Source organism: Cutaneotrichosporon oleaginosum (assembly GCF_008065305.1).
Source record: "Cutaneotrichosporon oleaginosum strain ATCC 20508 chromosome Unknown ATCC20508_contig01, whole genome shotgun sequence".
Lineage (NCBI taxonomy): Eukaryota > Fungi > Basidiomycota > Tremellomycetes > Trichosporonales > Trichosporonaceae > Cutaneotrichosporon > Cutaneotrichosporon oleaginosum.
This window is the reverse complement of record NW_027072170.1, coordinates 1,693,142-1,707,361: the sequence shown is the minus strand read 5'-3', so window position 1 is coordinate 1,707,361 and position 14,220 is coordinate 1,693,142. Positions and strand designations below refer to the sequence as shown.

Below are 14,220 nucleotides of genomic sequence, written 5' to 3'. Positions count from 1 at the left end.
CCATCAACGCCCCGTCCTTCCACCCCATCCCTCTCCCCTCTCCCCTCCCCCCTCCTCCCTCTCCCTCACCCCCTCCCTCGGCATGGACGCCCCACTTGCCGACATTCTGCACTGTTAGCCTGATCCCTTCCCTCTCTCCAATCTGCTTGCAATCTTCGCTGACACTGCACAGCTAGTGTACCACAACCAATCTCGCTCAACGACTCTGGTCCATCATCATCTGACCCCTCACCACCGTCGTTTCCTCTCTCCATTCTTTCATCCACGTCTACCCCGGCGTTTTCGACGGCTCCTTCACCGGCGCAGAGACCCCAACCCCTTCATCTGCAACTGCATTCCGCCCAAGGGCCGTCAAGCGCCACCACCTTCCCCTCTGACCACTTCCTTCCAGGCCTCGTCCCAGGGATGTGGAGTAGCGCACAACAGCAGAACGGAGTGAGTTGCGCCTGATACTTGAACGGCTCGTCCTCGTCCTCGTCCTGCTCCCGGTCCCCATTGCTGACGCCCTCCCTCTCTCCCGTGTCCACCTCGCCCGCCCCTCCACGATCGTGTCGTGCAACAACCCTCTATCCCAATTTTCCATCACCTCGTCGTCCAACTCTTTACAACGTCCAGCCCGTCTCCTTTGCCACTCAGCCACAGATGGGCATGCAGCCCCGCACAGAGGAAGGCAATGGCCTCGGTCTCGATCCAGGGAACCCTGCCGATCTCGGCGCTATGCCAAGCGCTCTAGAACTGAACAACCTCGCGGCATCCATGGGGTTCGCGCCCAACCAGGCTTCCAACCCCGCATTCGGCTTCACCAACCAGGCGCAGTTCGGGCTTTCTCAGCACCAGCACCTTCAACAACAACAGCAGCAGCAGCAGCAGCAGCACCAACATCAGCAGCAGCAGCAGCAGCACTTGCAGCAGCAGCAGCACCACCACCACCACCACCACCATCAGCAACAGCACCTGCAGCAACACACTCCGTTCCAGCGCCCGTCGCTCAACCTCGACACGACTGGGCAAGTGTTCCAGATGCCTCAACAGTTCCAGCAACCTCCATCAGCCCTTTCCCAACCCCCATCAGCACTGTCTCAACCCCAGTCGGGGTTGGAATTGACTGGGATGGCCGGGATGGGAGGCTTTGAGAACTTTATGCAGCAGCAGAACATGTACTTCCCCACAGGATCATTCGACCTTGGCTCCATGGCGCCACCCAACATTACTCCTCCACTGTACCCGGGCACTATCTCACCATCGCAGCTCCCCCATCAGGCCCTCAAGCCGACGAAGAGTTTCAGCGACCTCTACAGCCGTCAATCCTCGGTCTCGGCTAGCTCGACCGAGCATGACTGGGGCAACGACATGGAAGTCAACATACGCGCCTTGGCCATCGAGAATCAGTCTCAAGCGCAGAATGGAGTCCACCATCAGGTCCCTCCACAGCTGCAGCATCTCAATCAGGCACAGCAACATCATCTGCCTGGTCATCACTTGCGCGCCACTCCGGACATTAAGCCAAACATTGAACGCGCTCCCCGCGACCCCAACACGCCGAACCTTGTCAGGCATGCTGTGCAGATGTACCAACAGTCTCCGAATCGCCTTGACTTTGGCGAGTGCAAGATTATCATCATGTCCCCCAAGGTTGGACAGAAGAGCTACGGCAACGAGAAGCGCTTCCTGTGTCCTCACCCCCAGGCCACTCTTGTGGGCAAGACCTGGTTCACGCCATCCAAGCAGGACGGATGCCAGGTTTCGCCACTAATGGCCCCGCGTGTAAACATCAGCCTCGAGGGTGAGACCCCCGCAAAGGATGGTCACGTTGCGTGGATCACGATGGACAACAAGCCCCTTGATGACAAGATCCACACCCAGATGATCACGGCCGAGGATCGTCCTTTCCTGGGTAACGTGCCCGGCAAGAACCTCCACATCTCGGACCTCGACAGCAAGCGTCGTGAAGTCAAGGCCGTGGTGACTGTCAAACCGCCTCTCAACCCCAACCATCACCACAACTGGTCGAGTAGATCTGCCGACAATGACGCTCCCCTCTACGTGTTCCACAGCAAGGAGATCAAGGTCATATCCAAGCCGAGCAAGAAGAAGTCGAACAGCAAGTCGGCTGACCGTGAGTTTTGGTCGAATACGAGACAGTCACTGATCAAACAGTCATTATCTCGCATGGCTCAACCATAGCCCTCTTCAATCGCGTCAAGTCACAGACCTCGTCTACGCGCTACCTCTCGGTTCCCGTGGACCTGACGACGTACAAGGGTTCTGACGGCAAACCCGCCACGGGAACGGTGCCTCCGTCCGTGACGAACGCGGACCCAACATTCCAGGGCTTCACTGTCACGGCTAGCAACTGGGAGTCGTTCATTATCTACCTTGTCGACCCCACCAAGAATGCTGGCTTGAGCAACATCGCGTCTCCCAACCCGGGATGGCCCAACTTGCCAGCAAATGCAATCCCGGTCCACCACGGGGCACCTCCGGTTCGCTACAACTCGACTATTGTGCTCCAGTCGCTTCAGACTGGAATCATCTCGCCCGTCCTCGTTATTCGTAGAGGGGACGACGGCTCGGACGTGGTTGGCATGGACGGGACATCGAATGAGGCCAACGTTGCGAGCCCGTACGGCGAGCTCGCCGGCCACCCCGTATCGCAGCTCCAAAAGGTCGCTTTCGAGGTGTACAACCCCAAGCAATTTGAGGAGTACGATCGCGATCACAGATGGGCGGGCAACTGGCTCTCGTGTGACCAGGAGACTGTGCGCTCGCAGCATGTCACGATGCCGAAGGACCGTCAGTGGAAAGCGGTTCCAGTGACGGGCCGCAACGGACGCGCGACCCCGAGCTCCTCGGCGCCCAACACACCATTCCGGACCCAGGCTGTGCTCCCGATGACTCCTCACAACACCACCATCGGATTGCCCTCCAACGATGCTAGCCCCAACTCGTCCCAGGGGTCGGCCGAGTACTTTGGCGCTCACAGCCGCAAAGCGTCGTCGTCGTCCCTGTTCTCGCCGCTGCAGAACGAGATTCAGCTTCCCTCGACTGGCGAGTCGGGTCCAGTGCGCCGCCAGCGTACCGGATCGTCCAGCAGCCGCGGGCCGCTCTCGCGCCCACCTGCGCACCGCAAGCGCTCGTCCCACGACATTTCGGCGTTGCACACCTCTCAGTCCTTCGACCACCTTGCCAACGCCCACATCGGTAGCAACGCGACCGCCGAGCGCTACTACTGGACAATCGACGTTGGGGACGTGTGCATCTGGAGTATTGTCTCGACCGAGCAGATCGAGTACACCTTCTACATCCCGCCGTACGCGAGTGAGCCCATTGGCCCGTACACGCCCTTCCCAGTCGTCAGCCGTGTCATTTCGCCGCATATGAGCGCCGAGAAGGTCCCCAACAAGTATAACCACCAGTATACTTCTATGACGAGTCTTCCGCTCGTTGTCATGTGAGTTGTCGCTTGTGTCCAAAGGCGAGCAGAATACCGCTAACATCAAGGTATGGCAAGCAGTTTGAGAAGCATCCAGACAATACTCCCCGGTTCGACGTGTATTACGGCGACCAGCCAGCGGCCCACAACGAAGTGCGCTGGTGAGTTGAATCATACGCCGTCAACATTAGCTGACATCCAGCAACGAGGTCATGGCTGCGTCTGAGCCAGTGCTCAGCGCGGGCGAACGCCGGGCCATCTTCTTGGCGCGCGATGACGGCCAAATCATCGTTCCCACGGGCTTGTTGTACCCACCGGGGCTATGACCGCCTCCATCTACAAACCCCACTACTCACTCGCACTTATCTCCGTCATCGCAGGCTCGACCTGATATCCAAGCCATCTACCACAGTATCACGCATTCAGAGTAGCATAATCGCCCAGTGTATTTTACCCGTCAAAAGTAGAAGGCGGTCGGCGTTGCCGCCACTCTCAGTCTCCCGTGTAAACATATGGGCTTATAGGGCATGCATCGGTTCCGTCGGCTGCTGATGAGAGGCTGCGGCGTCGGGATGTGACTCTGGCATAGGTGTTGTGACGAAGACGCGCGAGCTGGTGGCGAGCGAGACGGCCTTGTTGACCGTGCACAAGGCACTCGGCAGCACAAAGCGCAGTCAGCTCGTTCGGTATATTCCGTACTCGCATGCTCGTCGTCAGGCCCCCGTTGTGCTACGGCTCAGGCACATCGGCATTGCACGTCGACATCTGCACCTATTGTTACCATCTTGCATGACTCATGCTCCAGCAGGAACGCTGCGGCACGCGAGCGGCGTCGTACGTCTGGCGATCGGCTCCAGTCCGGGTCCAGGGAACACGGACCTGGCGGCCGTCGTGTATCAGATAGCCGGAGTCGTGCGTGTGCCGTGTGCCATCTTGAGCCACGGCGGGCCGCGAGCTGACCACGGACACCCAGTGAGACAAGCCACAACCGTGTCGTACGCACGTTACAGTGCGACGTGTGAAGCCGTGCGACAGGTAGGGGAGCCAGGGGTACCGTACACCTCGCGAGCATACATCTATACTGGATCTAAAGTACTCCTGTTATACCTGCACCTGCGGAATATCTACGCCGGGAAAGAGGAACGCACCCATTATCGCGACTTCAATCCCTTGGCGGCGGAGCGGCGCCACCTCCGCAGCAAGGCCAGCGCGAGCGCCAGCACCGCGCCGGCGGACAGCACGACACCGACGGACACGCTGGCGGCGTGGGTCGCCGGCGTCGCGCGCACCGGCACGGGATCTGGGCGCCGCCGCACAGCTTCGTACACGCTCTTGAGGACGGGGCTGCGCGCCTCCGCCGCCTCGCCGACGTTGCCTGTGAGCTTTGCCACCGCACGGTTGAGCTTCGCGAGCTCTTTGCGCAGCTCTTTGTCGCCGCGCTCGAGGGCTGACAGGCGCTCGTCGGTCGGCGACGCGTCCGTCCCCTCTGCCGGCTCTTCGGCCGTCACGTTCGAGATGCGCTCGAGCGCGTCCAGCAGCGCGTACTGGTACGCCACGAGGGAGTCGGCAACGCGCTCGCTCAGCTTCGAGTTCGGGTTGGCTTCCACCTCGGCAGCGGCGCGCGCCGCGATCGCCTCGGGCGCATCGCGCAGCCGCCATGGCTTGTATGTCCGCTCGCGATATGGCGGGGGGTTGATGCAGATGACTGGCGTTAGCTCTGCAGGGGAGGGAACTCACTGTGCTGCACTTCGCCATTAGCAAACTCGGGCTGGAAGGTGCCGTGCGCGCTTCCCCGGTTGATAAGGAAGGCTTGGGGCGGACCATTCTCTGGCGCGGTGGGGCACGTCACTCCGGGCACGCCGATGAACTCGGAGCCTGGCAAAACCGCGTTTCGCAACACAGTAAAATCCCGCGCGCTGCTGACTACCATGGCGTACCCGAAGCGCTGGCCGGAGAAAGTGTTGTCAACGACCGTACCGCCGAACACGCTCGTGTCGGTGTCATCGGACCAAGAGCTCGGGCCGATAACAATGCCGACTTTGAGGAAACCGCTAGGCGCCATAATCTTGTTATCGTGCACTCTGGTACCCGAGTAGTCGCCGTCCCACGGTTCATAATCAACGAGATTGATGCCTAGTGTAAGCACAGCTCCCCGGTAAACTCACCTCCGAGCACTACACGTGTTCGCGAGTACACATGATTCGAGTGGACCTCACTCCCCGCAGACCCGAAGATGACAATCGCACCGTCTGTCGTGTCGAACACGACATTGTGCTCCACCACGGACTCCTTGCACGCGAGGCTGATCCCGTCGGCGCGCGGGTTGCCCCACACGGGCTCCTTCTCCACGAAGCCGTCGTACTCCTCGTCCCACTCCTCGCCACAAGGTCCCTGTCGTCAGCACACCTCTGTCTTAACCAACTCACGATGACGTTGTTGTCGATGTGCGCACGCCGGCACTGTTTCCGGTCGCCTTCGCGGATGTGAAGTGCGCTCCAGCCTCGTGGCTCGTACAGCCTACACCCTGTGACGCGATGTCCATCGGCATTTCCCATCTCGATGAGCGCCTCGCCTTTTGGAATGCGCAGCAGTTGTGGGCGATTGCCGTCAATGATAACGTCAGAAACCGTCAAATAGTCGCAACCGGGACAATCGCCACTGCCATCAGCTTCGGGCCTGGATGAAGGAAGGTCCATAAGGCGGACTTACCAGATCGCAACGGACTGCTCCTCGCCCTGCACAATAATCATCGCGCGGTCGTGCCCCACCACCTGTCCGGACGTGGTGAGCGTCTGCCTCGGCGCGGTAAAGTGGATCGGCGCGTACAGGTGGTGCACCGAGCCGGGGCACAGTGTGACTGTTGCACCGGCACCGCCTGGTGTTAGCTGGCGACATCTCGAGACCTACCTCGCGACAAGGCCTCATTGATGGGCCGCTCGTCGCCAGAGGGCAGGCACTCGGACTTGCCTGCCGCCAGAGGGAGGAGGAGAAGTGGTGCCAAATGCAATCGCATGATGGCGCTTGCCGTGTCACAGGAGTCGGTCGTCTAAAGTGAGAAGAGTAATGAAGGGAGCTAGCAGCTGCATGCGCGCGTCCTAAGGGGGGAAAGTTGAGGGGAGATGGATTCGCGTCTGAATTGATCGTGCCTGGCGAGTGATTGCCCTCGCCACCCCATGTGTGCCGGTGGAGGTTGTGATTTGGTTCCGGTGTGGAGGCCCCAGACCGCCCCGACCGGTGCCACCGAGCGGTGTCGATGAAGTCAACGTCAACCTCCGTCATTCTCGCTTCTTCCTTTCACTCCATCTCCATTCTCGACACCATGTCCTCTGCAGCCGTCAAGCGCGCCCAGCGTGTACGTTCTATCCGGTCGCCTGCCTAACGTCAGGAACTTAGCGAGCTCCGCGCCAACCCCCTCACGAATATTGACATCGAGATCGAGGGCGACAACCTTCTCTTGTGGAACGTGACCATGGCTGGGCCAGTGAGTCTCCTCCACGTCACGTCACTCTAATGCAGCCCGGGCCATACTCTGGTGGCAAGTTCAGACTGAGCGTCAAGTTTGGATACGAGTTCCCGTTCAAGGCACCGACGGTTCGTGTTGTGGACAGGGCCAGACTGACAGCAGCTCAAGTTCGTCACAAAGATGTACCACCCGAACATCGATAGCGATGGCAAGTGAGTGTTTGTGTGCTACAATGGCTTACGCAGCATCTGCATCGGTGTCCTCAAGGCCGAGACATGGAAGCCTTCGACAAAGATGGCGTCTGGTGCGTCTCTCATAGCATCATCAGCTCACGTAGTTCTGCTCTCACTGTACGATCTCCTTGAGAACCCAAACCCGGAGGACCCGCTTGTTACCTCCATTGTGAGTCCGCGGTATTATGTCACGTCTAATGCCAGGCGGAGCAGTACGTCACCAACCGGCCCGCCTTCGACAAGAAGGCTGCCGAGTACACCAAGATGGTGAGCTGACGTTCGCTGGGGCCAAGCTGACAGAAGTATGCCGTGTAGACTGCTCGCCTGAGCTGGTTCCCCGGCCAGCCATATACCTCGGGGTCACATGCATACCTCAGTTAGCCCTCATGCCGCGATCAGCTGAGCGCACATGTGATAAACCGATGCCGTTTTGTGAGTTCGTGTGCATGTCACCTGTTTGAGCTTGGGCATTCTTCAACACTGCCTCGCGCACCCACCACACCCCTCTGTCTCCTGCCTCTTTGCATCAACTTCCCCGCCGCTATTTCCCTTTTCATCACCACTTACTCGGACCATGCGCCCTCCGGTCTCCGACCCCTGCCAACATCGGTGAACCCAACACAAATGCTCAACTGGTTGGCCGACACGTCTCTTCAACCCTCCACTGATTCAGTCCAGATCTACTGACGCAGCCTTGATGACTTACCAGCACGCTTTCGTTTTAGTCTGAGAGCACGTTCAAACGCGTCCTTCCACCAACCCGTCGGCAGTTTAATTGCTGTGTCTCCATGCCAAGCAAATTACATCATTATGTAGGATACAGTGCTAAGGACGATAGATGCGCACGGGCTGCTGCACGATTGCGACGTTGCATGCCGGACAGCGGGCACGTTCCGCCATGATGCGCCGCGCGCATCGAGAGCACATGCACAGGTGACCACACTCAACCACGGCGAACGCGGGCTGCCGATCTCTACACACTTTGCAAAGTTCTGTGACCGTCTGTTCTTCTGCCTTCGGAAATTCTGTGTCTCCGGCCGCAGCTGCTGCGACATGCGTGTTTGCCCGCTGCTTCCGCCTCTGCCTGCCGTTAATCATGATCCCGCCCTTACTTCCACACGCCGACACGTACCTCTGCCTACACCAGTACACCAGCGCCATTGCGAGCAGCACACCCTGCCATCAGCGCGCTCTTCAGGGAACCCACCATACCGACGCCCACTCCAATTCCAATGCCGAGGCTCAAATTGGACTTGGGCTTGGGGACGTACACCCAACTTTGCATTTGCCTCACGGCAGTTGTGTTGGAGCGGTGGGTAATCTCGACTGCGTACTTGATGTGAGGGTCGAGCTCGGCAGCATACAACAGGTCCGGTTTCCATCTGCCCGACATATCCACGTATCCGTTGTACGTGATCGCGCCGGCTGTCGAGTTGGGCGGCGTGGGCATGCACCGCACTTCGTAGGAACCAGAGTTCCACCCCTCAATCTCGACCCAGCTCGCGTTAGACGGCACCTGCATGAGCGCGCTCGCGCCGGGGTCACGCGTCACTGCGATTTTGCTGTCCGCTGTCGTCAGCGTTGGCGAGGGCCGGTCGTACTGATCAGCCAGGATCCCGTGAGCGTCGCCGTTATCGGTTTGTAGGAGCCCCAGCCCTCAAAGTGGCCTTCGAAGCAGCGATCGTGCGGCCCGGTTGAGCTCAAGCAGATCTCGCCGTTGCCTTGTCGATGACCGGAGATCGCGGACACGCTCGCGTTCCCCTTCACCGTCACCGAGACATTGTGCGGCCCCACCCCCCCCGGGACTTCTAGGGTGAGCCAGCGCACGTATATATTCTGCGTCTGGACGATGCTCGCGTCAGCCGGCTCGCCATCGACCGTGACGGCCGCCTCGCCGGAGAGGTCGCCGTACACCCACACGCTGACGCCAGCGGGCATGGAGAAGGAGACGGATGCGCCGCCGAATAGCCGCATCGGCATGTCCGACGAGCCTGTCCCATCCGTTATGTTCTCGATCGCGGTCCACTGGTCGGCGGTCGTGTTCTGCCCCGGAAGTGGAGAGTAGCGCAGCAGCGGGCTGAGGGCCGACAGATCGAGCAAGAGAAAGTAAGGATCTGCGGCGAGTGCGCCTGCCGCCAGCAGCAGAAGGGAAAGCATGGTGGCGAGAGGTGGTGGGCGGTTCCACACGTGTGAACATCGCCGCTCCGCTTATGTGCGGTGGCCCTGCGGCCATCGCGTCAAGGCACACCTAGGCAGGACACCCTTGAGTCAAGCCGGCTGCACCCGCCTCCTCCGATCCGCCCGGCACTGCTATTGCGCACCACCAGCCCAGGTGGATGACAGCAACCGCTATTGAACTTGAATGCCTTTGGCATTAGGCTCACTGACAAGCTTGCTCCCACGATCGATACCACGATGATGGGCTGCCGCTCAGTGTATGGGACGTAACCCCACGCCTCGAGCGCCAATTGACTCCAGTGAGCCACAATTCGCTGACAGGTGGCTTTTCGGCTGCGACGGGCTGGATATACACGGATCTTCGTAAGACCTTTATGAGATTCTCTGTGGACAAGAGCAGTAGTAGTGACGAGTCGGAGAGGTTCAAGGCTGCATCCCATTCATTCCAACGCATTTCAAGCTTACAATCAAGGTTATCAGGCACTACTGTCGAGCCCTGAGGAACGGGCGGGAGTGCCTCTCTCGCTGCCACACAACCGATATTAACACAGCCAGGGCGAACACACCTGATGACCAATCCCAACTATGGACAGTAGATGCGCATTAGCGGCAAGAGGATGGGCTTGCTGCATACGGGACACGTTTTCTGTCCAGCCACAATGCGGGCGGAGCACGCTCACGTCAGCACGGCGGACGGGGACGGACATACCTGCGCACATGCAGAAGTGGCCGCACTCGACCGCGGCATACTCTGGCGGTTCGCTGAGACACACCACGCAATCGGGAGACGGCTGGGCGTCGTTGACGTCGTCGTTGTCTTTTACCTCGGGCTGGCGGATGGCGAACTCGACCGCGGCCTTCTCCATGCGCGCCTTCTCCGCTCGCTGCCCCCTTCTCTTCTTCCTGATATCAGCGCGCACGGCACGTCGACGCACCTGGCATAGAAGAAAACACACAATGCAACCGCGATTAGGAGGGGCAAACCCAACCCGAGGCCGAGTCCCAGCGCGAGACGAAGGTGGGAGGTGCCCTGTGGGCGGTAACCGTACTGGAACGTGTAGAATGGGATAAGGCCCAACGTACCGTCCCAGTTTGTCACATGGAGAGTGTACTGCTGCGCCGGGTCGAGCGGGCCGTGGTACAATGTGCCTTCCGCGCGTCCATGATACCCCGTGTACGTGGTGCCAAGGTCGTAGGGCGGAGGCGGATCGCAGCGGACGGTATAGGTCCCGTTCGAATATCCGCTGAGGTTGACCCACGATGAGTTCGGATGAAGAGTGAGGGACATTGTAGCACCCTCTTCGCTCGTCTCGCGATTAAGGTGGGATTCAAATTGATATCGCGTGGAGTTGGTCCATACACCTGTCCTGGTGACGTTGTCGGACCCCCGCGCCTCCAATAAGGCTCTCGTGTATCTGAGTCAGCGGTGTCGTCACGTACTCACTTCCAGTACGATCCGTCTGGGTAGCCAAAGCGAGTGCCCTCGAGCTCGACCGAAGTAACATTCATTCGCCCCTCGCGAAGCGTAACCGAGAGTTTTTGCACCCCCGAGCCATTGAGAGGACTCCTCACTGTCAACCACCGACCGGTCACGGTCGGCGTGAGGTCAAAGTCGCGCGAACTCAACTGGATCCCGTCGTAGTCGACATCCACCTGTGCCCCTTCGGTCTCGCCTGATACCTCCATCCGGTAGGTGCCGGCCGGAAGATGGAGCGTGAATCTATCTCCCTTGGCTTCAGTGGCGAAACCGTGCCAATAGAGAAGGCCACGCCAGCCATCTCTGTACCGATCCACACCCATCCATCCTGCTTGGCGATACGGCTGCAGGGCCTCGTCTCTGAGCGGGGGAAGCGGTATCCTGACGCCTGGGCTGATGATCGGTGGGTTGGCGCGATCGTTCTCCGAAGAGTTGGCACCCTGGGTATAAGCGATGCGAAGCGCGTCGACCCAGACCGGGCGAGGAGAGTAGTGGATGACGGGCGATACTGCCTCTAGAGAGGTTGAGTGAACATAAAGCGGTGCGGAGGCGGCGACAACGCTTGCGGCGAGCAAGAGGATCAGCATGGTTGAGGGAGTGGGCAATGCAACGAAGAGAGATGCAGCGGATGCTGTGAGGCGGGCCGCATTCTGCAGGCACATTAGTTGCGCGAGCTGTTTCTTGGCATTTGCATGGATATTGGTGGACGCGGGGAAGTGGAGGCGGGGAAGATGATCGCCATTTGCTTCCGCCCGAATATTTGGATGTTGTGACATGGCTCCAGTTGCCTCCACCCACTTACCATGGCAGCGCAATCCAAGAAGCAGCAGAAGGCGGCGGCGTTCCGTGCGCGCCAGAAGGCCAAGGCCGACGCTATCCCCGACGTGCCCGAGGCCGACGACGAGGAGGTCGACGAGGCGCCCGTTGCGCCGGAGCCTGAGGGCAAGCGGAAGCGGAAGCGCGCCGAGGACGCCGACGAGGAGGACGAGGAGAAGGGCCAGGACAAGGACAAGGGGAAGACGAAGGCTGAGGAGGAGAAGGAGAAGCCGAAAAAGACCAAGGAGTCGAAGCAGCGCTTCATCTTGTTCATCGGTGAGTCATTGACGGCGGTGGCGACAGTGCTGACTGCAGGCAACTTGGGCTTCAAGACAACGCGCGAGGACGTCGCGGCGCACTTCTCCAAGGAGCTCGGTAGGGTTTCGGTACTGCATGGCTGACGCCAGGCCGGACACCCTCGGTCCGCCTCCTCACGGAGAAGGCGACGGGCCGCGCACCGCCTAAGTCGCGCGGCATCGCGTTCCTCGAGCTCGCGAGCAGCGCCGAGCTCCAGACCTGTCTGCGCCTGCACCACTCGCAGCTCGCCGGGCGGCGGATTAACGTGGAGTTGACGGCGGGAGGCGGCGGGAAGGGGGAGACGCGCCGCGCCAAGCTCGCGGAGCGGAACAAGCGCGTCGGCGGGCAGCGGGAGCGGCGTGCTGAGCGTGAGAAGGAGGCTGGCGGGGAGGAGGCGGAGCCGGGGATCGGTGAGGGACGGGCCGCGTGGGACGAGCCGAAGGAGGAGGAGGCTCCGGCCGGGTACAAGATGCGCGGAGGGAGGCGGGTCAAGGTCAAGGGCAAGGTGCGTTGCTGGGGAGCTGGGGAGTGCGCTGACGACAGGACGAGCGGCCTGCGAAGCGCGCACGCGGCGACGAAGTGTCGGGGTGGGCGGCGCGCGGGGCGTCGGGAGGATCAGCGGCGCGCGGGCGGAAGAAGTGGGAGCCGACGGGCGCGAATGCCGTCGCGGTGGGATAGAGATGGGATATGTGTGTCTGAGCGGTGGGTGGGGTGGGGTGATGTGCGAGTTGTGGGGGTGAGAGTGCGGGCGAGCGGAGTGGGAGCGGCGGCGGGACTGACACTGACGCGGATGAGCTGACACTTACTCGGCGGCGACTCCCCCGCAACTGACGCAGTTATGGCGCTGACCTGGCGACACGCAAAGTGCGCCGTATCTGACCTGGCGACACGCAAAGTCGACACGCAGGCGGACCAACCTTCGCCACCGCACATCACCGGCATCCGCCCAATGGCGGCCGGCACCGATGCACCGCACGCTGCCATATGCTGCCAACACTGGCTTCAGACTCAGCACGCGGCCGGTTGGGCACTCCTTCGTCCAACTCGCACCGACACCTCCACACCTTGGATCCATGAGGCCTCTTACAGCTCACCCTCCACACTTGGCCGCGGCGAACTCACACCCCGCTGGCCTACCTCCGCACGCCAGCCGCCAAGCCCGCCTGCCCCTCTCAGCCGATCTGGGCCTGGCCGTGGCGCCGCTTAATCTGTTCAGTTGCGGCGAGCAGACGCGCGAACAGACGGACGCAGACGCGGGACGCAGGCGAGCAGAATGTTCCGAACAAGGCCCGACCACGTGCGCCGAGCCGAGCATGTCGGGGCTTGTGGTCCGTGCGATGTGAACTGAGACCGCAGCGAATTGCTTCTCGAATCCGAAGCGGCGGAGAGGAATTAGTAATGTCGAGTGCGGGCGGGCGGGGCGGATGGGCGGATGACATGTACATCCCAAAAACTATAGTATATGCAGTGTGCGTGGATGCCGAGGGCCGGCAATGATGGATGTCGATGATGGTGGCGTTGTGGGGCTCAGAATCGCGTGTGGTCGCCTGAGGAACACTGCGGTCAGCGCCCGGGAGAGTGTGCGGCGGTTGGAACATCCCCCACACGCACACGCATACACACGCACGCGCCCACGCCGCGACTCACCAGTGTGCATACAGGCAGCACGGTCATGACCTTGCATTTGCATCCGGGGGCCGTGCAGCCGCATATGTGCTCTTCGCCGCAGCACACGGGCTGGGACGGGCGTGGGTCGCGCGCGCGTGGCGAGCTCCAGTCGTACCCGAAGTCGAGGAGCTGACGAGTTGCGCGCCGGGCGAGCAATGGAAGCATGGTGGAAGGGGAGGGGGGAGGAAGGAGGGGATGAGATGTTGAGGCGGAAAGTGGCGGCGGGACGCCGGAGCGCGGTGCGGAACGCGGGGTGGTCGGTGAGGAAAGGCGGGGGTGGGGGTCGAGTGTCAACAACAAGCTGCGCGGGCGCGCGGTGAAGCGCGGCGCTCTGGTGGGTTGAGTTGGTGGCCCCGGTGGGTTGTTGATGACGAGGGCTAGCTGAACTGTGGTACTGTGGCGAATGGCAGGGCAGTGGCAAGGATGATCAACAAAACTTGTGACGGGCGGTTCTGGAAAAACAGAGTCAACACCTTTAATCATGGATTTATACCGTCCCGCATTCCAGCTCGTGCTAGCTCAGCCAGTCGTCAAGGGATCAAGGGAGGCGCGACAGACCAGAGGGGCCAGCCAGATGCCAAAGGGGGGAACAGGGGCAAGGCCGGGGCGCATGGGCATGGACATGTCGGGAGTGAAGGGGCGGGCGACGACATGC

The 14,220-nt window shown here is 60.8% G+C and overlaps 5 protein-coding genes across 5 annotated transcripts; 2 read left to right on the top strand and 3 right to left on the bottom strand.

Annotated features, from left to right (window-relative positions):
* Nucleotides 1-1,119: 1,119 nt before the first annotated feature.
* Nucleotides 1,120-3,759, top strand: COLE_00695 (uncharacterized protein; the record flags this gene model as incomplete). Its single annotated transcript, XM_018420180.1, has 4 exons — nucleotides 1,120-2,116; nucleotides 2,158-3,451; nucleotides 3,502-3,594; nucleotides 3,636-3,759. 4 exons carry the CDS (start codon nucleotides 1,120-1,122, stop codon nucleotides 3,757-3,759), a joined length of 2,508 nt encoding a protein of 835 aa, XP_018282035.1.
* Nucleotides 3,760-4,584: 825 nt separating this feature from the next.
* Nucleotides 4,585-6,446, bottom strand: COLE_00694 (uncharacterized protein; the record flags this gene model as incomplete). The annotated part of the gene is made up of 6 exons (XM_018421147.2): nucleotides 4,585-5,138; nucleotides 5,171-5,566; nucleotides 5,599-5,824; nucleotides 5,860-6,091; nucleotides 6,143-6,308; nucleotides 6,341-6,446. The coding sequence occupies 6 exons, from the start codon at nucleotides 6,444-6,446 to the stop codon at nucleotides 4,585-4,587; spliced, it is 1,680 nt and encodes a 559-aa protein (XP_018282036.1).
* Nucleotides 6,447-6,752: 306 nt separating this feature from the next.
* COLE_00693 (uncharacterized protein) lies at nucleotides 6,753-7,405 on the top strand (the record flags this gene model as incomplete). The annotated part of the gene is made up of 7 exons (XM_018425914.2): nucleotides 6,753-6,785; nucleotides 6,819-6,914; nucleotides 6,950-7,024; nucleotides 7,059-7,108; nucleotides 7,142-7,200; nucleotides 7,234-7,298; nucleotides 7,334-7,405. The coding sequence occupies 7 exons, from the start codon at nucleotides 6,753-6,755 to the stop codon at nucleotides 7,403-7,405; spliced, it is 450 nt and encodes a 149-aa protein (XP_018282037.2).
* Nucleotides 7,406-7,954: 549 nt separating this feature from the next.
* Nucleotides 7,955-9,286, bottom strand: COLE_00692 (uncharacterized protein; the record flags this gene model as incomplete). The annotated part of the gene is made up of 4 exons (XM_018426198.2): nucleotides 7,955-8,213; nucleotides 8,262-8,305; nucleotides 8,337-8,698; nucleotides 8,731-9,286. 4 exons carry the CDS (start codon nucleotides 9,284-9,286, stop codon nucleotides 7,955-7,957), a joined length of 1,221 nt encoding a protein of 406 aa, XP_018282038.1.
* A 604-nt stretch (nucleotides 9,287-9,890) lies between these two features.
* COLE_00691 (uncharacterized protein) lies at nucleotides 9,891-11,371 on the bottom strand (the record flags this gene model as incomplete). The annotated part of the gene is made up of 4 exons (XM_018425915.2): nucleotides 9,891-9,982; nucleotides 10,017-10,210; nucleotides 10,243-10,713; nucleotides 10,752-11,371. 4 exons carry the CDS (start codon nucleotides 11,369-11,371, stop codon nucleotides 9,891-9,893), a joined length of 1,377 nt encoding a protein of 458 aa, XP_018282039.1.
* Nucleotides 11,372-14,220: the final 2,849 nt, after the last annotated feature.